The 24486-nt window shown below is 38.5% G+C and overlaps 2 protein-coding genes across 11 annotated transcripts in view; both read left to right on the top strand.

The window, feature by feature from the left end:
- Positions 1 to 15813, top strand: part of Ska2 (spindle and kinetochore associated complex subunit 2) — a 39322-nt gene extending 23509 nt beyond the window's left edge. The window contains exons 3-4 of the mRNA XM_046423274.2: positions 11690 to 11866; positions 14818 to 15813. Of these exons, the coding sequence (XP_046279230.1) occupies positions 11690 to 11866; positions 14818 to 14886 (246 nt within the window). The 3' untranslated portion in view covers positions 14887 to 15813. The remainder of the gene's footprint in view (positions 1 to 11689; positions 11867 to 14817) is intronic.
- A 6542-nt stretch (positions 15814 to 22355) lies between these two features.
- Trim37 (tripartite motif containing 37) overlaps positions 22356 to 24486 on the top strand; it is a 139271-nt gene continuing 137140 nt past the window's right edge. For 5 of the 10 annotated variants that reach the window (XM_046423202.2, XM_058572330.1, XM_058572335.1 and 2 more), the window contains exon 1: positions 22357 to 22735. In XM_046423202.2, coding sequence (XP_046279158.1) covers positions 22715 to 22735 — 21 coding nt within the window. In that variant the 5' untranslated portion in view covers positions 22357 to 22714. Of the gene's footprint in view, positions 22736 to 24486 lie in introns of all 10 variants that reach the window. The other 5 variants (XM_058572334.1, XM_046423203.2, XM_046423204.2 and 2 more) reach the window with 2 other exon arrangements.

Here is a 24486-nt window from a genome sequence, read left to right on the forward strand (position 1 = left end):
AAATCTGCCTGAGGCTAAGTTAATTTCTTTTCCCTTGAGCCGTTTTAAAGGAAAGCTCTTGGGGCTAAACCAAAAGTTAGGAATGTGACCTTAAACTTGCAGGAACAAGATCAGGGTAGCCTGGAGGAAGATCCTAGAAGTCAGGGTCACAGAGAGGAAACATCCGCAGTCATAGAGCCCTCCAGAAGAGATAGACAATCCTCCTGGAGAGGAAAATCTGGAAGAAATTCCTAGAGAGGTACAGAGCCCTTCTCCACCACGTGGCTTAGGAGCCCAATTTCAAAATGGCGATGGCGGAGATTCTTCCCACGAGTCGCAGTCTGAGGAAGAGGAATCAGACATTGAAATTCAGAACTTACAGGGAAATTTTAACAGACTGTGTTTAACACCACCTGCCCATGCTATTAGAATTTTTGGCCATTATCTGCTAAAAGGACAAAATTTAACAGGTACTCCGAATTAACAATGACTTTTCTTACCCCGTTCCAGCGAGGCATTAAGAAAGCGCAGGAGGCTGGAGAGGACATTAGCGGTTTTCAACTTTTCCCAGTTTTTGAGCAGTTTAGTGACCAGGACCAAAGGGTTTGAGTTCACGCTATAATTCCATTTAAGACTATTAAGGAATTGAAGAGTGCTTGTGAGACTTATGGTCCGAATTCACCTTTTGTACAAAATTTGATTGATACCATATCCTCACAACCACTTCCACCTAGTGATTGGGTTTCATTAGCCAGATCTTGTTTGAGTGGCGGAGACTTTTTACTTTGGCGGTCTTGCTGGGCTGATTTTTGTACTGAACAAGCAGAAAAGAATAGAAGACACAATTTGCAGACCCCAGTAGAAATGTTTTTAGGAACGGGTGAATTTGCTGATTTGGAAAGACAGTTAAACTGTGAATTTGCAGTGTATGATCAGATAACTGACTGTGCTAATCGTGCCTGGAAACAAATAATTCCCAAGGACCAGTCCAGTTTAGTCAAACAAGGTGCCAGTGAGCCGTATTCGGATTTGGTAGCTCGGCTGTACCAGACAGCAAATTGGTCTATTGGAGACCCAGGAGCTTGTGAGTTTATTGTTAAGCAATTGGCATTTGAAAATGCGAATAAATGTTGTCAGGATATTCTCAGACCCCTCGGAAAAAGGGAACAGTTTCTGAGTTTATCCGCTTGTGTTCTGAGATTGATTCCACCCATTTGCAGACAGTACTGTTAGCCGCGGTCCTAAAGCAAACCCTACAACCGCAGGAATTGGTACGAAAACCCCGTGGGAGATGTTATCTCTGTGGTAGGGACGGCCATTTTTCGAGAGAATGTCATACTGGTAATTTTAAGTTCAGGGCTCCATCTGCTGTTGATAATAGATATTGCAGGACTCATCCCCATGTGGCAGATCAAGAGGGCGCGGATCAGCCCGCCTTCTCGCCATCATTTCCTCTTAGCAGGAGAACAAAAAACTTCTGATCGGCCGCTCCCCAGGCCGAGCAAAAATATGGGGAATTGTAGGAGGGTTCGCACAGTGTGATGTCACTGGCGCCGACCAGGACGGCCCGCCATTTCTACTGGAACATAAATCACAGACAGTTTCCTTACAACCCTCAACGACAATTGAATTGAATCCTGAATCAGGGCCAAAACAAATCCCTACTGGGATTTTTGGGCCGCTTCCTAAAAATAGTATAGATTTAATTTTGGGATGTAATAATTTAAAATGAGCCATTGAGGTAATATGGAGTGATAGATTCAAATTTTAAAGGACAATTAAATGTTGCTGTGAGGTCTAATTATGCCCTAAGGCTTACTCCAAAGGATGCATTTGCCCAATTGACTTTATTGCCCTGTGATTCGGATGAACATCCGCAAGTAAATTCAGTTTCTAAACTGCCAGACAGAGTGTACTGGTCTCAATTAGTGCGACAAGAACGCCCTTTATTGATACTTAAAATTAATCATAAAAATATCAAAGGAATTCTCGACACAGGTGCTGATATTTCTGTCTTTTCTAGTAGATTCTGGCCTCGGAATTGGCCCTTACATGTAGCCCCAGCTAACCTAGAGGGAATTGGACAAATTTCAGAGCCTGCTCAAAGTGCAAATTATCTCCGTTGGGAAGATTCTGATGGGAACAGGGGAGTTTTTAAACCTTATGTGTTAGAGTCTTTACCAGTGTACCTATGGGGAAAGGATATTTTAGCAAAAATGGGATTGTTATTAGTAACTTCAAATTCTGTACTATCAATTGAGGAAGTTAATCAGGGTTTTTTTCCTGGAGATGATAAGGAAACCTTTCAGGGAGAGTATCTGCTTACAAACCAGTCTCCACGGCAAAGATTAGTAAATGCTCCAAACCAAAATTTTTACTAGGGGCCCTGAGTGTTTCCCCGATCCTAAAGACAGCTGAAAAAATTACCTGGCTCACAGAGGAGCCTATATGGATTTCTCAGTGGCCCATCTCAGGGGAAAAACTTAAAATAATCCATAGGTTAGTTGAGGAACAACTTCAGGCTGGTCATATAGAACCAACACACAGTCTTTGGAACACACCTATTTTTGTTATTAAGAAAAAGTCAGGAAATTGGAGATTTTTACAGGATTTAAGGGAATAAATCATGCAATTCAGCCTATGGGATCATTACAGCCAGGACTTCCTTTCCCCACAGCCATCCCTTTAAACTATAGCTTGATGATAATAGATTTAAAAGATTGTTTTTTCTCTATAAGGTTATATCCTGGAGATTGTGAAAAATTTGCCTTCACTGTCCCGGCAATTAATTTAAAGGAACCTGTTAAAAGATATTGCTGGAAAGTACTCCCCCAGGGAATGTGTAACAGTACTACCTTATGCCAGAAATATGTTGATCAGGTGATAGCTCCTATAAGAAATAGCTTTCCTGATGTGTATATTATTCATTTTATGGATGATATATTATTGGTTCATGCTAATCCAGAGGTACTTTCAGAAATTTTTACTCAGAGACTTCACTTACAGCAATGGGTTTATGCATTGCTCCTCAAAAAATACAAAAGATGCCTCCCTTTCAATATTTAGGTCAGATAATTCAAGGACGTACAATCCGTCCTCAAAATCTTCAGATAAGAATTAAGGAGTTACATATCCTTAATGATTTTCAAAAACTATTAGGAGACATTAATTGCCTGAGGCCATCCTTAAAACTAACTACTTCCAAATTAAGTCCTTTATTTCAGATATTACAAGGAAATCCTTCTCCAACCTCTCCACATCAGCTGACCTTAGAGGCTAGAGCAGCTTTAAAAAGGGTTGAAAATGCAATTAAAAATGCACAACTTACTAGAGGTGATCCTAAAGAAATAGTGTATTTATTAATATTTCCAACTGAGCATACCCCAACAGGAGCCATATGGCAAAGATTGGAGTTATTGAGTGGATTTATTTAGCCCACTCCCCTTAAAAAACATTGATTCCTTTTCATGACTCTATTGCTCAATTAGTCATTAAAGGTAGAACAAGGATTTTACAATTAATTGGATATGAGCCTGATATCATAATTATTCCATTTTCTGTTCAACAGAATAAATTGGCTTTTTCAAACTTCTAGCTTATGGCAGATAGCTTTTGCTGATTTTCCTGGACAGATAGATTGTCATTACCCTCGTGATAAAATTATTCAATTTGCATTATTAACATCACTCATTTTTCAAAAGATTGTGCGTGTCCACCCTATAGATGAAGCTTTATCGGTGTTCACTGATGGTTCAAGCTCAGGTAAAGCAGGTTTTTATAGTCGTGTTTACACAGATGTAATGCAAACTTCATATAATTCTGCCCAGAGAGCAGAGCTTCAAGCTTTGATTTGTGCCTTAAATTACCTTGCAAATGAGCCTATTTATATTTATTCTGACAGCTTATATGCAGTCGGAGTTACCAAAAATATTGAAACTTCAGTTATTGGGTGTACTTCATCACAAGAATTATTTGAATTATTTCATAATTTACAAAAGGCAGTGCAAATGCGAAAATACCCAGGTTTCATAGGACACATACAGGTTCATACTAATTTTTCAGGACCTTTAGCTTCAGGTAATGACAAGATTGATAAATTAGAAGCTATCTGTCAACAGATGTCTCCATATGATTGTGCACAAGCTTCCCATTCCTTGCATCATCAAAATGCTTCTAGCTTAACTAAAAAATATTAATATTACCAGAGAACAAACTTGTCAAATTGTAAGTCAGTGCCCTAAGTGTGTTAGTCACACTCCATCTCCACCATCAGGGTTAAATCCCCATGGATTAAAAGCAAATCAAATATGGCAAATGGATGTAACTCATATTTCTTAATTTGGTAAGCAATGTTATGTACATGTAATAGTTGATACATATTCCAGATTTATTTTTGCCACAGCACATACAAAGGAAAATACTCAACATGTAATTTCTCTTTGCCTAGCAGCCTTTGCTGTGTTAGGGTGCCCTATACAGATCAAATCAGATAATGCACCAGCTTATGTAAGCTCTTCTTTTCAACAATTTTGCCAAGAGTTTCAAATTAATCGTAAAACAGGAATTCCTTATAACCCCCAAGGTCAAGCCATTGTGGAACGAGCTCATTTATCTATTAAGCTTCAATTACAAAAATTAAAGGGGCAGAATAGGTTTATGACTCCCCAAAATAGCCTCAATCATGCCTTGTTCGTTTAAATTTTTTAAACTATGACGTAGAAGGTCACACTGCAGCTGAGGGACAAATGTCTCCCACAATAACAGGCCCTTTAGGCAGAGTTTTGTAGAAAGATTTACAGACTGGTCAATGGAAAGGCCCAGACCCAGTGATTATGTGGGGCAGAGGTCATGCTTGTATTTTTCCAGAAGGTGCTTTTCGTCCTATCTGGGTGCCTGAACGCGCAATCAGATATGGAAGAGGTAGAACCAAGATTCAAGCGACTGAAGATCTACCTGGAGAAGCCCCCATTCAAAAGGAAGAGATATCGGAAAAAGACGAAGAGAAACCAGATTGACCCAGCTGAAAAGCTGATTTCATGGGAAGTCGTGAAGAAGCTAACAACACAGGCTTCCCGAATAATTCGACTCCTAGGCAAAAACAGGACCCCAGTCTTGATGGTAGCAACAGTAATTGCCCTGCTGGGCTGTCAGGTAAAGGGGAACCAGACAGATATTTACTGGACATATTTCCCAGATCCAGCCCTGGTACACCCAGCTGTGTGGACTGGAGAATCTATTCCAGTGTTTACTAATGACTCATTCATGATGGGAGGATTTACAGATACTCATATTACTCCCAATCATGTGACTAGATTTAATTATTCTGGCTACAGTGCCCAATTATCTTTCTGTTGGTCCCACGATAAACATGCTGGCTGTCTGAAAGTATCATTTGAGGAAAAGACAGCGATTGATAGACCTAGACTGACCAATTATTCTATTTATGGAGACTTAAAACCTTATACTAGATCAGTAATTAAGATGGGACTTTCCCATAACAAACCAGTCATTTCTGCAAAACCTCCACAGATACCCCACTGTCCAAGTAGTTCTACAATTGAGATTGGCACCTTTCCTAGATGGATGGATTGTGTAAATACTTTTCCTGTACAACATAAGTTGTCTAAAGATAGTGGGTATATTTTAGACTGGTCTCCAAAAATTGATAAGAGACAATTACGAAAAAATTCTGCTATGACACCTGCAGGATTTGTTAGTAATATTTTGACTTACAGTGAGGGTGGTATTCAAAAAGATGTTTGGCGCTTAATTGCTGCCTCAGAATTCTTACATTTTACAGACAAGCCTTTACCAAAATTTGTTGGCAAGAACTGTAAGGAGGGATCTTGCTATGGTTTACGAGCCTGTGTCCAAGCTCCTTATGTTTTAATTATTGGAAATGTAAAAGTTAAATGGATAGATGACAGATATGTTGTTACATGTAACAAATGTAACCTAACCAATTGTATTACTAGGTATAATGGAGGAAAAGGAGTGCTGATACTTCATCAGCCCTCTTTTGTTTTATTACCTGCTAATATTTCAGAGCCATGGTATGCTGATGCTGGTTTACAAGTCTTGCAGCAAATTCATGCCCAGCTAGCAAGACCTAAATGTGCTATTGGAATTATAATTGTTGGTGTTTTGGCATTAGTTTCTTTTATTGCATCCAGTGTTTCTGCCTCTCTGACATTTCTCAAAATATTCAACATGCAAAATTTCTTAATAATTTAGCTCAAAATACTTCCAAGGCTCTGCGTAATCAAGTAAATATTGATGAAAGGTTTGAGACTAAATCAAACGCCTTAGAGGCGACTGTTATAGACATAGGTAATGAAACATCAGGTTTAAAGTTTAAGGAAAGGCTTAAATGCCACGTAAATTATAAATATGTGTGTGTTACAGCTGCCAAGTACAATGCTTTTCTCTGGGATTGGGAGAAGGTTAAAAACCATTTGTTAGGTATTTGGTAAAATAATAATAATAGCTTAGATCTTTTGGAACTTCATCACCATATCCAAGACATTCAAAATAATAGAGCTGATTTTTCGGATCCTTATTCTTTGGCTAACCAAATATTGAAGCAGTTAAATGGATTTAACCCTGGAAATATTCTTAAACACTCGGCCTGGTACATCATTGGATTGTTCTCTTTGCTGTTAATTCTCTTTTGTGTTGTAATTATAGGATGGCGAGTCTTCGGAACAAGAATGCAGAAACTCGAAAGAGTGAACCACTGCCTGATTTTTAAGAAAAAAAGGGAAGAATCAACAAATGGAACTTACTCAAACTAAAAAGTTTTTTCTCAGCAACAGAAACAATAAGAGAGGTAAATAGGGAGCCTACATCCTGGGAACAAATTTTTACTCCTCACACTTCAGATAGAGCCCTAATATCCAGAGTATACAAAGAACTCAAAGAATTAAACAATAAGAAAACAAACAACCCAATCAACAAATGGGCCAAGGACCTGAACAGACACTTCTCAGAGGAGGACATACAATCAATCAACAAGTACATGAAAAAATGCTCACCACCTCTAGCAGTCAAAGAAATGCAAATCAAAACCACCCTAAGATACCATCTCACTCCAGTAAGATTGGCAGCCATGATGACATCAAACAACAAGAAGTGTTGGCGAGGATGTGGGGAAAAGGGTACACTTGTACATTGCTGGTGGGACTGCAAATCGGTGTGGCCAATTTGGAAAACAGTATGGAGATTCCTTGGAAAGCTGGGAATGGAACCACCATTTGACCTAGCTATTCCTCTTCTCGGACTATTCCCTAAAGACCTTCAAAGAGCGTACCATAGGGATACTGCTACATCGATGTTCATAGCAGTACAATTCACAATAGCTAGACTGTGGAACCAACCTAGATGCCCCGCAATAGATAAATGGATAAAAAAAGTGTGGCATTTATACACAATGGAGTATTACTCTGCACTAAAAAATGACAAAATCCTGGCATTTGCAGGGAAATGGATAGCATTAGAGCAGATTATGCTAAGTGAAGCTAGCCAATCCCTAAAAAACAAATGCCAAATGTCTTCTTTGATATAAGGAGAGCAACTAAGAACAGAGCAGGGAGGAAGAGCATAAGAAGAAGATTAACATTAAACAGGGATGAGAGTTGGGAGGGAAAGGGAGAGAGAAGGGAAATTGCATGGAAATGGAAGGAGACCCTCATTGTTATACAAAATTACATATAAGAGGAAGTGAGGGGAAAGGGGAAAAAACAAGGGAGAGAAATGAATTATAGTAGATGGGGTAGAGAGAGAAGATGGGAGGGGAGGGAAGGGAAGGGGGGATAATAGAGGATAGGATAGGCAGCAGAATACAAAAGACACTAGTATGGCAATATGTAAAAACGTGTATGTGTAACCGATGAGATTCTGCAATCTGTATACGGGGTAAAAATCAGGGTTCATAACCCACTTGAATCAAATGTATGAAATATGATATGTCAAGAACTATGTAATGTTTTGAACAACTGAAAAAAAAAGAAGAAGAAAAAAAGGGAGGAATATGTGGGAAGCCATTCTCGCACGTGATTGGGCATCTCTCTGATTGGGTGTGAGGCATTCTGGCTAAACTGTCAGAACTAATCCCCACCCTCTCTAGGTGCGAGAGCCCATCCGTGTGGGGGTGTGACTGACCATTGACCCTGAGACCAATCACTGACCCTGACCTTGGAATGCTGTCCCCCTCGACCTTCATTGGATGGAATTTTCCCCTGAATTTCTTGTTCCCCAGTAAAAGGCCACTCTCTGGCGTGCCCTGCCTCTCTCTCTCCTGCTAGTCTGTAAACCTTGCTACCCCACCGCGGGGCTCGAGGCAGGAGCCAGAGGGGCGAGCCGTCTCAGACCTGGTCAAAGAAAAAGGTAATTTGAATTTATGTGTGTTTATTTTGATCTCACTAGTTAATTTCTATGCTTCGAACCGCTAGTATGAAGCTAGCCTGCTGGTCGCGCGGCTGAGGTTTTGATTTGCATTTCTCTAATTTCTAGTGATGATGAACATTTTTTCATACATTTGTTGATTGGTTGTACATCACTTTCTGAGAAATGTCTGTTTAGGTCCTTGGCCCATTTATTGATTGGGTTATTTTTTTTTTAGTGTTTAACTTTTTGAGTTCTTTATATACCCTAGAAATTAGTGCTCTATCTGATGTGTGAGGGGTAAAGATTTGCTCCCAATATGTACGCTCTTTATTCACCTCACAGATGTTTCTTTTGCTGAGAAGAAACTTTTTAGTTTGAGTCCATTCCATTTATTGATTCTTGATTTTAATTCTTGCGCCAAAGGAGTCTTACTAAGGAAGTTGGGGCCTAATTCCTCATGTTGAAGATTAGGGCCTACTTTTTCTTCTATTAGTTTTGGGCAGACACAACATCTTTGTTTGTATGTGGTGCTGAGGATCGAACCTGGGCCGCACGCATGCCAGGCGAGCATGCTACCACTTGAGCCAGATCCCCAGCCCCAGGGTCTCTGCTTTTATTCCTAAGTCATTGATCCATTTTTTAGTTGAGTTTTGTTCATGGTAAGAGATAGGGGTTTAATTTCATTTTGCATATGGATTTCTAGTTTTCCCAGCATCATTTGTTGAAGAGGCTATGTTTTCTCCTATGCATGTTTTTGGCACTGTTGTCTAATATAAGATAATTGTAATTTTGTACCATTACACCCACCTGATATTAAACTGAGGAAGTATATTATTATAAATTCTAAAGCTTGATGATAAATGGAGTAAGAAAAATAAATTGGTGTTAAACTGAAAATGGAAGCAAGACAGGATTAATCTCCCCTCCCCCCAAGTTGGGAAGATATAACTATATATTTTTATGTCTATATAAAGGGAAATGTTAAAAAATTATTGAAATAAGCTGGTGTGTAATCCCAGAGGTTCAGGAGGCTGAGGCAGTAGAATTGTGACTTCAAAGCCAGCCTCAGCAACAGCAATGCACTAAGCAACTTGGTAAGACCCTGTCTCTAAATAAAATACAAAATAGGGCTGGAAATATGGCATAGTGGTTGAGTGCCCCTGAGTTCAATCTCTAGTAACCTCCACCCCCCCAAAGAAAACATTGAAATAAAGAAAAATTTAAGGTTCTGAAGGATAGGGGGAGGATTTGGTAGTGGTAGTGTTAGGGTGAATAAAGTTGAGAAAGTCATAGATGTTTTCATTTTACCATGAAAAGCCAGGAAAATAGGGTTTCTAGTGGATCTTTTCTATCTTTATAGCAGTGCATTTGGTAAAGTCATGTGCCAAGTAGGAGAGGATGGGTAGTAGAGGGAGTGAAGGTTTGCAATAGGTTGGAAGCATCAGAGATTTATTGAAAAGAATTATAGTACCAAGTGGAGAGAGAAACTAATTGATTTCTTATTATGAAATAATAGCTATTTATATTGCGAAAACAATTCGAAGAACCAACATAGTTTATAAGTATGGTTGTTTGAATTGGCGTGAATTTTGTAGTTTTGGTTTTTTTTTTTTAGTTGTAGATGGACACAATATCTTTATTTATTTATTTTTATGTAGTGCTGAGGATCTAACCCAGTGCCTCATACATTCAGTGCAGGCGCTCTACCACTGAGCCCCAGCCCTAGCCCTGAATTTTGTATTTTTATGTATATAAAATAAATTAATATTCATATACTTTAGCCCTATGATAGTGTTCAAGAATTTTATAAGTGGTTTCAAGTTATCTTATTGTTATTATTAATTTTTTAGGTACTGGGTATTGTGGTAGGGCTTTCTGTATCCAAGGCAAGTACTCTACCAACCGAGAGTTATATCTCAGCCCCCAGCCCTTTTTTTATTTTCAGAAGGGTGTAGGTTACTTAGCCCTAGCTGGCCTCAGTCTCCTGAGTGGATGGAATTATAGGGGTGTACCACCATATACAACCTCAACCCTTTTTTTGACTCACGATCTCCTGAAGTTGCCCATGCTAGTGTTACCGCTGTTGACCGGTGACGAGTTCTTGCTTCCCCAATGTTGAAGAATAACACCAAAGAAGCAGGCCGAGGCAAGGTCAGAGTAGAAATTAGAAGTTTATTAAAGGACAGCAGAAAAGACTTCTCCTGGAGGAAGAAGGGGACCCAAGAGGTGGAATCCGTGGAAGGGATGTTGTCTCCCCTTTTTATAGTTCTTTCAGTGATGGAATGTAGGTGGGAAGGACCTAGGGGTGGGACACAGGTGGGCCAAAGAAGTAATCTGGTCAGGAAGGACTTCTGAGTCAGCACCTTTTTGCTGGGGGCTGTTCATTAACATTTCTTTGAGGTGGACTTTGGCCTAGGGCCTTTTCGGACTTCATTAACATTCCTTGAGTTGTCCTGCATTTCCCGGAATCATTGCCAGCATGGCCTCCATTTTAGATTTCACTCGGTATTAGACCCGATTTACCTAACTACACTGACTACCTAACTTTAAATCTGGCTTCATTAGCTTTGACTTGTGATCCTCCTGCCTTAGCCTCCGGAGTAGCTGGAATTACAGGAGTGTGTCAAGTTATTTTTTTCTTTTAGGAACAAATCCAAATAGTGCCTTTAATCTTCTTCTGAACACCAATAGAATCATATTAGAAATACTGTGTAATTAATTAACGTGAACTAGGCATCATATGGTATATATCTAAAGGGACCGTCTTTTCTGCTTAAAATTGATATATATATATATATATATATATGCATTATTTTATATATTATACAATATTGTCATATATAATTATATATATACATATATTATTATTATTATTTTTTTGTGGTAGTAGGGATTAGACCCAGGGCTTTGTGCATTCGAGGCAAGCATTCTATCAATTGAGCTATGTCCTCAGTCTCTTCCCTACATACAGGCTATTTGTGTTCTTTTAAGCTATAATTTCCTTGAGAGTAGGATCTAGGGCTTACACTTATTTTTTCCCAGCTCCCATCCTTTGTTACGTGGTTGCATAAATGTGAACAGTTTTTAATTTAATGATTGACAGAATGTGTTGTATGCTCTTTTTAAAAAATATTTTTTTTAGTTGTTGATAGACCTTTTTTATGTATTTATATGTGGTGCTGAGAATTGAACCCAGTGCGTCACACATGCCAGGCATATGTGCTACCACTGAGCCCCATCCCCAGCTGTATGCTTTAATTCTCAAAAAAGAACCTAAGTTTTCCATCTCATGATTTAACATATATTAACTTTTTTTCTGATGTAGAAAAATCCAGTTTCTGTCCTAAAGGAATTGTCAGCGATGAAGTCTCGCTATCAATCTTTATATGCACGTTTTAAACCAGTTGCTATTGAGCAGAAAGAGACTAAGAGCCGCATTTATGCTACTTTGAATAAGACTATGACCATGATAGAAGAACTACAAAAGCAAACAGATCTGGAGGTAATGTTTTCAGTTGACAAGTTGGATTTGTATAATTTTAGCTGTGAATGTTGTTTTAAAAGATAAATAAATCCCTTAGTAATTTGGATTTTAAAATTTAGCAGCTAGTTTGAACTGTAGATATAAATGAGATTATTTATTTATTTATTTATTTATTTTTCTTCTTTCTTTCTTGGTGCTGGACCAAACTCAGGGTATTACGAAATTGAGATTTTTTTTTTTTTTTTTTTTTGTGGGGAGGTACTGGGTATTTAATTGGGACAGTTTATCACTGATCTATATTTCCAGCCCTTTTTATTTTTTATTTTTATTTATTTATTTATTTAAAATATCTTTATTAGTTGTTGATGAATTTTTAAATTTTATTTATTTATGGGTCTGTGGTGCTAAGAATTGAACCCAGTGCCTCACACATGTCAGGCAAACGCTCTATCTCTGAGCCACAATCCCAGACCTTATTTTTTATTTTGAGAAAGGGTCTCACTAAGTTGCTTAGGGCCTTGTTAATTTGCTAAGGACCTCACCAAATTGCTGAGGCTGGTGATCCTCCTGCCTCAGCCTCCCAAACCTCTGGGATTATAGGCATGTGCCATTGTATCTGGTGAGATTTTCTTGATACCCTGAGGTATGAAGTGTAATTGCTCTTATGTCCTTGTATTTTAAAATAAGACATGAATGTGACATGGTTAACTTACTTAACCATATGAAAGAGAGAACTTACTCCATAGTTTATTGGATGTACCCACTCTGCTGGTTCTTATAAAAAGTAATAAGACTTAGAAGACAGAAAACATTAATATCAGTGACTGTTTTTTTTTTTTTTTCTCTGTCTACTAGGTATCAAAACCATGCTAGACAAGTGCTCTGGCACTGAAAAGTCCCAGCCCTTTTTTTTTTTCTTTTAATTCTGCTTTCTTTCAATTGAGTTGTCAGGCATGGGTGGACCAAACTTCCATTTCCCTTTTCATTTTCTCATTCCATTCCCCATCCCCATCTCATTTAGTATAGGAATCTTTGTAATTGGGAGTCTCTATCACTGATGTAGTCTAAAGATACCTTAGAATAGAAAAAAGGATATGAGCTGCTAACCTAGGGACTAAGACAATTGAAGGATTTGGCATCATGTTCCTTTATTAGCAAAGAAAATTGGGAGTTTAGAAAGAAAATGTAGGCTATTTATAGAAGAAATCAAAGTGTAGAACTAAATTATATGGATGAAGGATGTCCTATAAATTGTTATCTCAGGTGCTAATTGGTAATGGCTACTTAACATGGTGTATTATACTGTATCTGGGAATGGCAGAAAATAGTCTATGCAGTGGGTATGTGAACAAAGTGGGGCTGCCTGCGCTGTATTCATCTGCTAGCTCTGTACTAAATTATATTTCAATTATGGGCTAGTAGCCAGAGTAATTTTCACAGGTTAATAACCCAGTAAATTTGGTCCAGAATTCTTTTTAAAGTTTATATTTTTAGTGCTGAGACAGAATTTCCTATCAATGGTAGTAAATGATATTCTGGAAAGACTTGTTAGTTCTCAGTGAATCTGTAACTGTTTGGGTTGCAGTAAGGCATATGATTTTATCCATGTGATTATTTTGGAGTTCGTCAGTCACACCAGCTATATGTGTAGCTTCTATTGGACATCTAGGCTGCCAAGAGCCATTATGTGGCTGTATAAATGTAATCAATTACACAAAATTGAAAATTCAAGTTACTCACCTCTCAATTGGACAGTACAGATATAGAATATTTTCAGCATCATGGAAAGTTTTATTGGACAGCAGTGCCCTAGAGATTCTGATTCTGTAGGTCTTGGGTGCTCCAGATTTAGCAGTCTCTCTAGAGATGACCTATATAATGAAGCAGATTTGTAACTATTTGAGTGATTCAAGTTGTATCTCCTATTATTTCCCCATATAACCCTTTGTTTCATGCAGACTGTTTGGTGCTTTGTGAAAATTCTATATAACTTCCTTTGTTTTCCTTCTTCTAGCTTTTGCTCTTGCTTCTTCCTGCTTTTGGTAGATAGTGTTGGCTGGCTGTTATCTATTTCCTTCCAATATATCAGAGTATAGATTTTCTTGGGATTCATGTCTTCCCTCAGAGATGCATGACTGTGTTGAAGTTGTTCCTATCCTTAGATCTAGGGACATATTTGATTGGAAAGGGGAGTGGATTTTCCTTTTATTCACATTGGTTCAGGAATGGGCTTATATCCCAATGATGTGAGGAGGGCAAGTTTGGAAGTAGGTAATTAGGAAGTTTCTTCATTGGAGAAAATCTTGAGGACTTCCTCAATATGGTTCAGTTACCAAATTAAGTCAGCTTTGAAGTCTTTCTTTCTTCAGAACTTATTTTGCAATGATAATATATTTTATAGTTTATCTATTTTGAAATGTTTATTATTTGCAGTTAAATACATTTTAATTATTCTTCCAAGTTTAGCCCATGCCTCTTATTTCTCTGAGAAAATTTTGAGACTATTTTTATTCACATCTCCTTTTCAAAATACTTTTAGAATGTGACATACAAACATGATTTATTTGGTTTTCTTTAGTTCTAAAATTGTTTGATTTCTTGGTCATCTTTCTTTGTATTGCAATTTCTCTGGAATCTCAAACATCATAATAACTTGTATGTAGATAATGAAATATTTATTTTTTCCCCTGTCTTCCTAAAATTGGTGATTACATGCATAGTATAAACTTTTGTGGAGGGGCTGGGGTTGTAGTTCAGCAGTAGAGTACTCGCCTAGTATGTGCGAGGCCTTATATGATTTTAGCACCACATAAAAATAAATAAATAAAGGTATTGTGGCCAACTACAATTAAATAAATATTTAAAAAATAAATAAACTTTTGTTGCTATAAAATTTTTTGATATGATGAAGCAGAGTTTAACAGTCTTTGAAGATTTTTGAAATAAAAATTTTGTCATTTGTTTTCTAGCTGTCACCACTGACTGAAGAAGAGAAAACTGTGACAGAGCAATTAAAATCTCACATAATAGACTCATGAAGAAATGGACTTGCAAAAGGAAACTAAGGAAGAGATCCATTCCAGAGAAATTTAGGAAGATGTCTTGTTAACACTTGATAATTGGAGGTGGGGGACTGGTAAAGGAGAGGAGTTTATATGTCTTTAATATGAGTGGAAATATAAGAGCCAGATATTATCTACATAAAATTTAGCCCCCATGCTTCCCCCAAAAAGAAAAGTGGAATGGAAATGCAGGGATTTAAATATATATTTATAAATATATTCAGTTTTCTTTTTTTATTTTTTGGTGATGCTGGGGTTTGAACCCAGGGCTTTGTGCATGTGAGGCAGGCACTCTACCAACCGAGCTATATCTCCAGCCCAATATACTTAGTTTTGCATTTTTAACTCAAGGAAGTCCCTTAACACTATTTTGGACCTTTTTTTTTTTTTTTTTTTTTTTGTATAGTTGAGATAATGTAGATATTCTACCTTGTCATAAAATAATGTTTATGTATATTTCAGGCAGTCAGTGTGTGAATGAGTATGATTTAGAAATTAAAGAATAAGCAACATATTGTTTATATATATATATATATATATATATATATATATATATATATATATTTGTTTATTTATATAAAACTTACATTTAAAAAAAATTTTAGTTGTACATGGACACAATATCTTTATTTATTTTTATGTGGTGCTGAGGATTGAACCCAGTACCTCACATGTGCGAGGCTAGTGCTCTACCACCGAGCCACAACCCCAGCCCAAAAACTTCCATTTTTTGAAATGTTGAGTATAGATTGGAATCATTATTGATGAGACCATTAATATATGATGTATAATCTCATTAAACCTAATTAATGTAATAAGTTGGCTTTTCTGTGAAAGCCTCACTTTTTTTTTTCCTATTCTGTCTGCTAATGTTGAACAACATGAGCTTTTCTGCAAATGCTATGTTAGACTATTCCTGTGGTATTTCAACAATCCCTTTCTTTTCCTTCATCTTATGTTTCTTACTGTTTTTTGTTTGTTTTTGCAGCAGTGAAGATTGAACCCAGGATCTCATACATCCTGTATCCCTAACCTGAACTACATCCCTAACCCTGAAATTGTTCATTTTGTATGAAAGAAAGCCAGGTGTAGTTGTGCATGCCTATATTCCCAGCTAACCAGAGACTGAGGCAGGAGGATTTCGAGTTCAAGGATAGCCTGGGCAACATAGCAAGACCCTGTTTCAGTTAAAAAAAAAAAATGTAGATGTATCTGATATTTGCCAGTTTTATATGTGTAAGCCAAATTCCCTACTTATTTTCAAACAACTATTGGCAACAAGTAATTGTCCAAAGTAGGGACAGGACTGAGAAAGCAGTGGTAGAGTGCTTGTCTAGCATGTGGGAAGACCTGGGTTTGATCCCCAGAACCAGAAAAACAAACAAACAAAAAACCAAAATAGGGACAGATTAAAAAAAAAAAATTGTGGCTGGGAGCGCTGGCGCACATCTATAATCCCAGCGGCTTGGAGACTGAGGCAGGAGGAACGCGAGTTCAAAGCCAGCCTCAGCAAAAAATGAGGCACTAAACAACTCAGTGAGATCCTGTCTCTAAATAAAAATAAAAAAAACATGGCTGGGATATGAGTTCAATCCCTGGGACCCCCCCCCCCCCCACAAAAAAAATTGTGGGATAGAAGGTATAACCCAGTGGTAGTGCATATACTTACCATATGTGAGGCTCTGGGTTTATCCTTAATAAATACATATGTATATCTGGCTAGTAGTAGGTGAATAGGAAAATAAATCATGGTATATCTATATAATAAGATTATTGAATAGTCAAGAAATTATTATGGAAATGCTGAAGCTATGCCAAATTGGGGAGAAGAGAAACAGGTGCTGCAGTTTTATAGTTAATATTGGGCTTTGGGGGCTGGGGCTGTAGCTCAGTTGCTGAACACTTGCTCAGCATGTGTGAGGCACTGGGTTTGATCCTCAGCATCACATATAAATAATTAAATAAAAGTAAAGAAAAAAAAAGATTGGTCTTTGGAGTCACACCTGAGATATAAGTACAGTAGTTAACCCTTTTAGCTACAGTTTTGTTTTCCATGGTTTTAGTTAACTGTGGTCAACTGCAGTCCAAAAATAATAACTGTCAAATTCTGGATATAAAAAATTTGTAAGTTTTAAGTTTCACATTATTCTGGCTCATGTGATAAATCTTGTGCCATCCTACTGCATCCCTTTGTTGTGTGTATTCACGTTGTATAAACTACCTATCTTAGTCATTCAATAGCCATCTGGGTTATCAGATTGAACATTCTGATCACACATTTGTATTAGGGTTCTCCAAAGAGAGAGAACCAACAGGATATGCATATAGATGCACAGAGGAGATTTCTTAGGATAATTGACTCATGATGTGTGGTGTCTGAGAAGTTTTATATTAGGCTATCTAAAAAACAGAAGCTGGTTTAATTCCTAAAAGGCTAAAAGTCTGGGAACCTAGAGGTAGAGAGTTGCTGGGATAAGTTCTGAACTCCAGAGGTCGAAAAGCTTAGCATTGTGATATCCAAGGCAGGAGAACAGTCTACCCCAGTTCTTGGGTACAGGGACTAATTCACTTTCTGTATTTGTCTATCTTGGCCTCCAGCCAGTAGGATGGTGCTCATCTACAATGAAGGAAGATCTTCACTTTGTTCACCCAGACTCACATGCTAATCTCTTATGAAAACACCCTTAGTCTATATGTATTCCTTAATCCAGTCAGGTTGCCTAAAATTAACTATCAAAGCGGTGATGCAATGCATCAGGACATAGGAAAAAATAGTATATATAGAATTTGGTATTATCTGTAATTTGAGGCGTCCACCTTGGCAGGGAGGATGACTACTGTACTAGATTTTTAAATTCTAGCTGTGACCCTGACCAAATCAATTAATTTTTCAGTGTGAGACTAGTTGGAAGGATAATAAGATATTAAAAAATTTAACCAGGGGCTGGGGATGTGGCTCAAGCGGTAGCGTGCTCGCCTGGCATGTGTGCAGCCTGGGTTCGATCCTCAGCACCACATACAAATAAAGATGTTGTGTCCGCTGAAAACTAAAAAATAAATATTAAAAAAAAAAATTTAACCATAAGTTTTGGTACTGTATTTAGTAAGCCTTAAATAAATTGTGTGTGTGTGTGTGTGTGTGTGTATAATAAAAGCTAGGCACTGAAAATGCTGGGAAAAATGCAAAAATGCATGGAAGGTATCTGCAGGTTATAGAATTATACTTTTATATGATTTTAAAATTCATTGTCAGCATTTTCCAATTGACAATTTAAAACAGCTGACAAACAGGTTGGGAGAATAGCTGCATTAAAATTGTCTGGTCTATTTTTAATATTTTAATATTTTTAATTACAGAGAAAAGTTATACCTTAGTATCAGGTATTAATTTTCTTCAGAATTCAGGCAATTAATGTTATCTCATCTTGTCATGGAATGACTCTGAGTTCTGATGTTAATCCGTGGTGTTCAAGAAATGGTAGTATCATAAAGAGGTCATAACGAATTCTTTTTAGTATTGAAGTGGTTTTGCTTACAGTCCAGGAAAAAAACTAGATTATGCTGCTTTTCTTCTATGATTTCCTTTATAGTTGTTTTCTAAATGGTAGTTTTGACCCTCTGTGGGAAGCCATTCTCGCACGTGATTGGGCACTTCCCTGATTGGGTGTGAGGCGGTCTGGCTAAACTGTGTTGGAACTAATCCCCACCCTCTCTAGGTGCGAGAGCCCATCCGTGTTGGGGTGTGACTGACACTGACCTTGGAATGCCTTCTCCCTTGACCTTCATTGGAAGGAATTTTCCCCTGAATTTCTTGTTCCCCAATAAAAGGCCACTCCCTGGCTTGCTCTCTCTCTCTCTCCTGCTAGTCTGTGTAAACCTTGCTGCCCCACAGGGTGGCTCTAGGCAGGAGCCAGAGGGGAGAGCTGTCTCAGACCTGGTCAAAGAAAAAAGGTAAATTGAGTTTGTGTGTTTATTTTGATCTCACTAGTTAACTTCTATTGCTTCGAACCACTTGTATGAAGACAGCGTGCTGGTCGCGCAGTGGAACCCTCAGTCTCCTTAAAATTGTTCTTGCTGCATTTCTTTCTCTCTCTCTCTCTCTCTCTCTCTTATGTATATGTGTATATATATATATATATATATATATATATATATATATATATATATATATTTTAACCTTTGGTTTTAATACTATACTAGGGATTGAATCTAGGACCTCAGGCATGCTTAGACAATCATTCTACCACTGAACTACATCCCCAACTTTCTTTTTTTTTTTTTTTTTTTTGTAGACAGTGTCTCCCTTACTTTCCTGGGCAGGTCTCAAATTTGTGGTCCTCCTGCTTTAGCTTCCCAAGTAGCTGAGATTACTGGTGTCTGCCAGTATGCCCTGCTTCAATATATTTTTTTGTTTCCCAAGCCTCAAGCCTCTGTGGGTGACTCCTAAATATAACTTCTGCTTGCTCTATATTCATACTGCCAATAAATTCCTTCCCTGAAGATTCAAATTGAAGATGTTCAGAATGCTTATTATTTTGTTAATGACCACTCTTCTGTTAGCTGAAATTGAAATCTGTACAACTAAGATTATCTTCTTAGTCAATAAAACCTACAGTTCTTTTTCTGAATTATTAATAATATCCAACTTCCACTTTATCTTCATTCTTTTTTTTTAATTTATTTTTTAGTTGTACACAATACCTTTACTTTGTTTATTTATTTATTTTAAATATTTTTAAAGTTGTTGATGGATCTTTATTTTAAGTATTTGTATGTTGTGCTGAGAATCGAACTCAGTGCCTCACAAATGCTAGGCAAGCGCTCTACCACTGAGCCACAACCCCAGCCCTGTTTGTTTATTTTTATGTGGTGCTGAGGATCGAACCCAGGTCCTCGCGCATGCTAGGCAAGTGCTCTACCAATGAGCCACAACCCCAGCCCTTTATCTTCATTCTTACTATGCTAATTTAGATATCATTTGTCATCTAGATTATACTTTTCTCCTATGTGGCTATAGTGTTTTTATATATGTTATAAGTAATAAATGTTTAACATATTAAAAGTATAAAAATGCCTGTTCTCCAAAAGTAATGTACAATTTCTTCAACCATTTCTACATGTATTTAGATTTTTACAAAATTATTTTTGTTTTACAAAACAGGTTGATAAACATACATTGTACTGCAGCTATTTTTAGTTTTTTTCCCCCCCACCTCCATGGAGCCAGGCAGAATACTGGGGATTGAACCCAGGGGTTCTTTACCACTGAGCTACATCCCCAAGTCCTTTTAACTTTTTATTTTGAGACATGGTCTAAGTTGCTCAGGGCCTCACTAAATTACTGGGGCAGACCTTAAACTTGTGATCCTACTGCCTCAGTCTCCCAAATGTGTAAACCAACACACTTGGCTAATTTCTTTTTCATTGTAAATGTTTTTGTCATGTCACATATCACACATCTACCATTCTTTTTAACAACTGTTAAATGGATGTACCATGATTTTGATTACTTCCTTGTTGAGAGACATTTAAGCTATGTAACAAGTTATACAATAGCAGTTAGGGGATTTATGTTGTGGAGAGGGGAGCACAGCCAGCCTTTAGGGACTCTGACAGAACAGGTAACAGGCTCCCCAACCCCAGTGCTTGGCAGATGAACTTTAAAGCATTCTGACTACTAATTTTTTTCTTTGCTCAATTTAGTTAGAATCAGACTTCATGCTTATAACCTAAGGGCCCTAATTTTCCAGGTTTTTCTAAATTTTCATTATTTTGAACTAGTGCAATAAATCCTTAAACATTTTTTAATTTCTTGGGCAAGTATATAATAACTTATTTTAGTGTTTATCATGTATTGTAGTTTGTCTTATTTGTCTGCTGTACTGTCCTTTAGGAGCAATAACCACTTCTCATTAATCTTGGAATCCCAAGTACTGTACTGTCACAATGTTTTAATATATATATATATACAACACACACACACACACACACACATACATACATACACTGGGGGGATTTAACTCAGGGATGCTTTACCAATGAGCTATATCCCCATACCTTTTTTTTTTTTTGAGACAGGGTCTCACTAAGTAGCCTAAGGCCTTGCTAAATTGCTGAGGCTAGCCTCAAACTTGTGATCCACCTGTCTGTGCCTCCGAGCTATTAGGATTACAGGCCTGGGATACCACCCCTTGGTGCTCAAAAAAATTTTAAAATTGAAGAATTCACATAACAATTAAAAAATGAAAAGTGGACCTTTTAGTATAGCATTGTGCAACCATCACTTTTTCTTTTTAGTGAAAGCATTTTCATTCCCAGATTAATCATATCTTGTCTGTGGATCATGCCATTTAAAACCTTGTTGTTGTCTACTCCTTTAAATCTGAATGTGTGGTATTCTAGGTTTTTTTTTTAAAATTTGTCCACTTATTTCGTGGACAATAACTTTATTTATTTTTATTTTTTTTAATGTGGTGCTGAGGATCGAACCCAGTGCCTCACATGGTAGGCAAGCACTCCACCACTGAACCACAACCCTAACCCATATTCAAGGTTATTAATTCCCTACATGCATACTCTAAATTGTGGTACTAATAATAAATAGCTGTGTGCAATACACCGGAAAGGAAAAATGAGGTTCAAAGTAGGAATTTTATGTATGTACATTGACTCACAAATTTCTGCAATACACGTGTCTCTTCTGGCAGGAAAATGTAGAAAGTAGATCCCACGTATAGGAAAGGTGAATACAGCTGAGATCCTTTTCAGTAGTTACAGGGCGACAGCTCAACTCAATTGGCAAGAAAGGAAGCCTGGGGTGTTTGGTCAGGTGTCTTTATTCGTGGTCTGTCCTCCAACCAGCGAAATGAGAAACACCTCTCCAGTATTCACAAACTGGAGCTTTGCCAATTCCACTGGGCTAGGCGGAAAGGTAGTCTTTGAATCGCTTCCTCTCAGAGAAAGAACTACTAACCAGGAATTCTCCATTCGAGGATTTCTAAAGGTGTTGACCACAGACCATCTGCAGCGGGTCACCGCGAGTGGTTCCTGAAAATGCCGATTTCCTTACCCACCCAACAATCTAGTAGGAGTCAGAATACCTTGGGGTATGGCTTTGAAGTCAGCGTTTTCCACAATCACCCCAGGTAGCTCTAGTTTTTGGCGCGCTAACTTTTGAGGCTAGTGCGGCACCGCCCCTCTGAAGCCGGGCGGAGCCAGGAGAAGCTATGAGTTAAGGCGACGCGCGCCAGTTTGCGGCCCAAGGCATGCAACCCTGCGGCAGCTACTAGTCAAGTCTCGTGTACGCCCCCGCACCGCGGGAACTACGCGCCCGCTTCTCCTCCTCTCCCGTTCTGGACGCATGCGTATGGCGTCTGCCCGGGCTGCCGCGCTCTAGCTGCCCTGGTTACCGTTGGTGTTTGCGAATTCTCTGCGGCGCCTTCTTCGCCTGTGACCAGCGCCCTCCGGGGTCCAGTGGCAGTTCAGATACGCTCGCGCCCGCGTCACGTGGGCCGAGGCGCTCTTGCTGTCCCTCGCTGGCGGGTGAGGCGGGAGGAAGGAGCTCTGGCCACCGCTCGCTCTACCTCTGTGCCCCAAGGCGGGCTCGCGGATAAAAATGGCGAAATGGGGGTAGCCCGTACAGAACCTGAAGCGATGGGGCGCGCAGGTTGGGCAGTTGTCGGAGCCCCTTGACGCGGGCCCAGGCTGTTCCTGGTGATTTGACCTGGCGACCTCGGGTCAGCGCCTAACAGGGCAAACCACGGACTCCGCGGGTCGCGGGGGGCCCCGCCGAGAGCCGGAGGCAATGGATGAACAGAGTGTGGAGGTGAGGGGGGGTTGTGGAGGGTGGTGGTTAGTCTCCCCCGCCACTTTGTGAGCGTATTTTATTCGGGGCGCCATTCCCTCGACATCCTTCTGGTAGGCGTCCCCCTAGCCCTTGCGGTGGTTGCCGCTGCGTGGAGCGCTGGCCCGGTGCTCGTTCTGTAACCCTTTGGGTTTCTCTTACTCAAGACTGTTCCGCAGTCAGGTGCTGCGTATTCTGGTGTTTTCAGGATATCTCGGCACCTGTACTTATCGCCACCGAGTTATTTGCAAAATACAACCTGTGCAGAACAAAACTGCAAATTCATCAGATAGACGTGCCTTGCTACTCGCCACTACTACTTGTACTTGAGAGCGCATCCACATCTCGCTCCGAATGGATAATCATTTTTCCCTCCCTGTGTTAGATTTCGCAGGCTTCTGCCTTTCCTAGATTGAGATATATATATATATATATATATATATATATATATATATATATATATATATCGTACTGTCTTATTTGACCGTAGCATCTAGAACAGACTTTCATATCTGATTCTTGTAAGTTGTGATTTCACATGGTTGGGATATTTTCATAAGTCCTCATGGGCACAATTACCATGGGCATAATTACATAATGATTGCCTAATTTCGAACCTTTCAAATACTGAAATAAGAAATCCTTGCTTCTTGATAAGGGTAACTGTATTTTGGACCCCTCCACTTGAAACTAGTTCTTCTAGTGATCTTTTTGACCACCCCCAGTGAGCTAAAAGTCTGCCTCTTACAAGTTCTATTCCTGCGTTTATGATTAAACTCGTGAGTAATTTTCTCCTTAATTCCCCAAGTGAAAGTATTATAAAAGTTTTGTAAAATTTCCTTGTTTTAGGAGAGTTCAGTTCTTCCGAAATGGAATAAAATTAAATGTCAGTCAAACAAACAAACAAACAAAAAAAGCCATTTTATGCGTTTTCTTGTTTTGTCAGTTGCTTCCTAAATTGATTCAACTGAGGTTTGCAAAGATAATAGCATTCAATTTACAAGTTGTTTTTTTCTGAGGCCCCAAAGAGTTGCCACTGTAATTTTCAGTAGGGGGTAGATTCTCAGTCTTAAATAGTTAGTTGGTCACAGTGTCAGGACAGAAAATCATATTTCTGGATTATGAATTAGTTTATTTCTGGATCAAAATACACTGCCAATGGGATTCATGTTTTTCTAAAATGTTTTCCTTTTTTTTTGGCACTGGAGATTGAACCAAGGGGCATTTTATCACTGAGCTACATCCCCAGCCCTTATACATTTTTTTTTTTTTTTTTTGAGACAGGATCTCTCCAAGCTGCTTAGGGTTTCACTAAATTGCCAAGACTGGCCTTGAACTTGCAATCCTCCTCCTCCAGCCTCATGAGTCACTGGGATTACAGACCTGCACCACTGTGTTTGGCAGTATTTGTCTTCTTAATTATAAAAGCAATTTCTCTTTTGGGAAACTGCAGAAAAAATAAACAATATTGTACATTTAGCCACACAGACTGCTTTTTTTTTTTTTTTTTTTTAGCATAATAGATCATTAGCATTTTTTCTGTATCATTAAATCAAACACACTTGTTTTTCTTTTTGCAGTACTAGGGATTTAAACTAGGGTCTAGCACATGCTAGGCAAGTGCTGTACCCCTGAGCCACATACTAAATTGTCTCTTACTCCTGTATTTTTTTTTTTTTTAAATTTATTTTGTGGTACTGGGGGTTAAACCTCCGGGGACTCTACCACTGAGC

This window comes from Marmota monax, unplaced genomic scaffold (assembly GCF_021218885.2).
Source record: "Marmota monax isolate L192 unplaced genomic scaffold, Marmota_monax_Labrador192_F-V1.1 WCK01_AAM20220418_F8-fsc00171, whole genome shotgun sequence".
NCBI lineage: Eukaryota > Metazoa > Chordata > Mammalia > Rodentia > Sciuridae > Marmota > Marmota monax.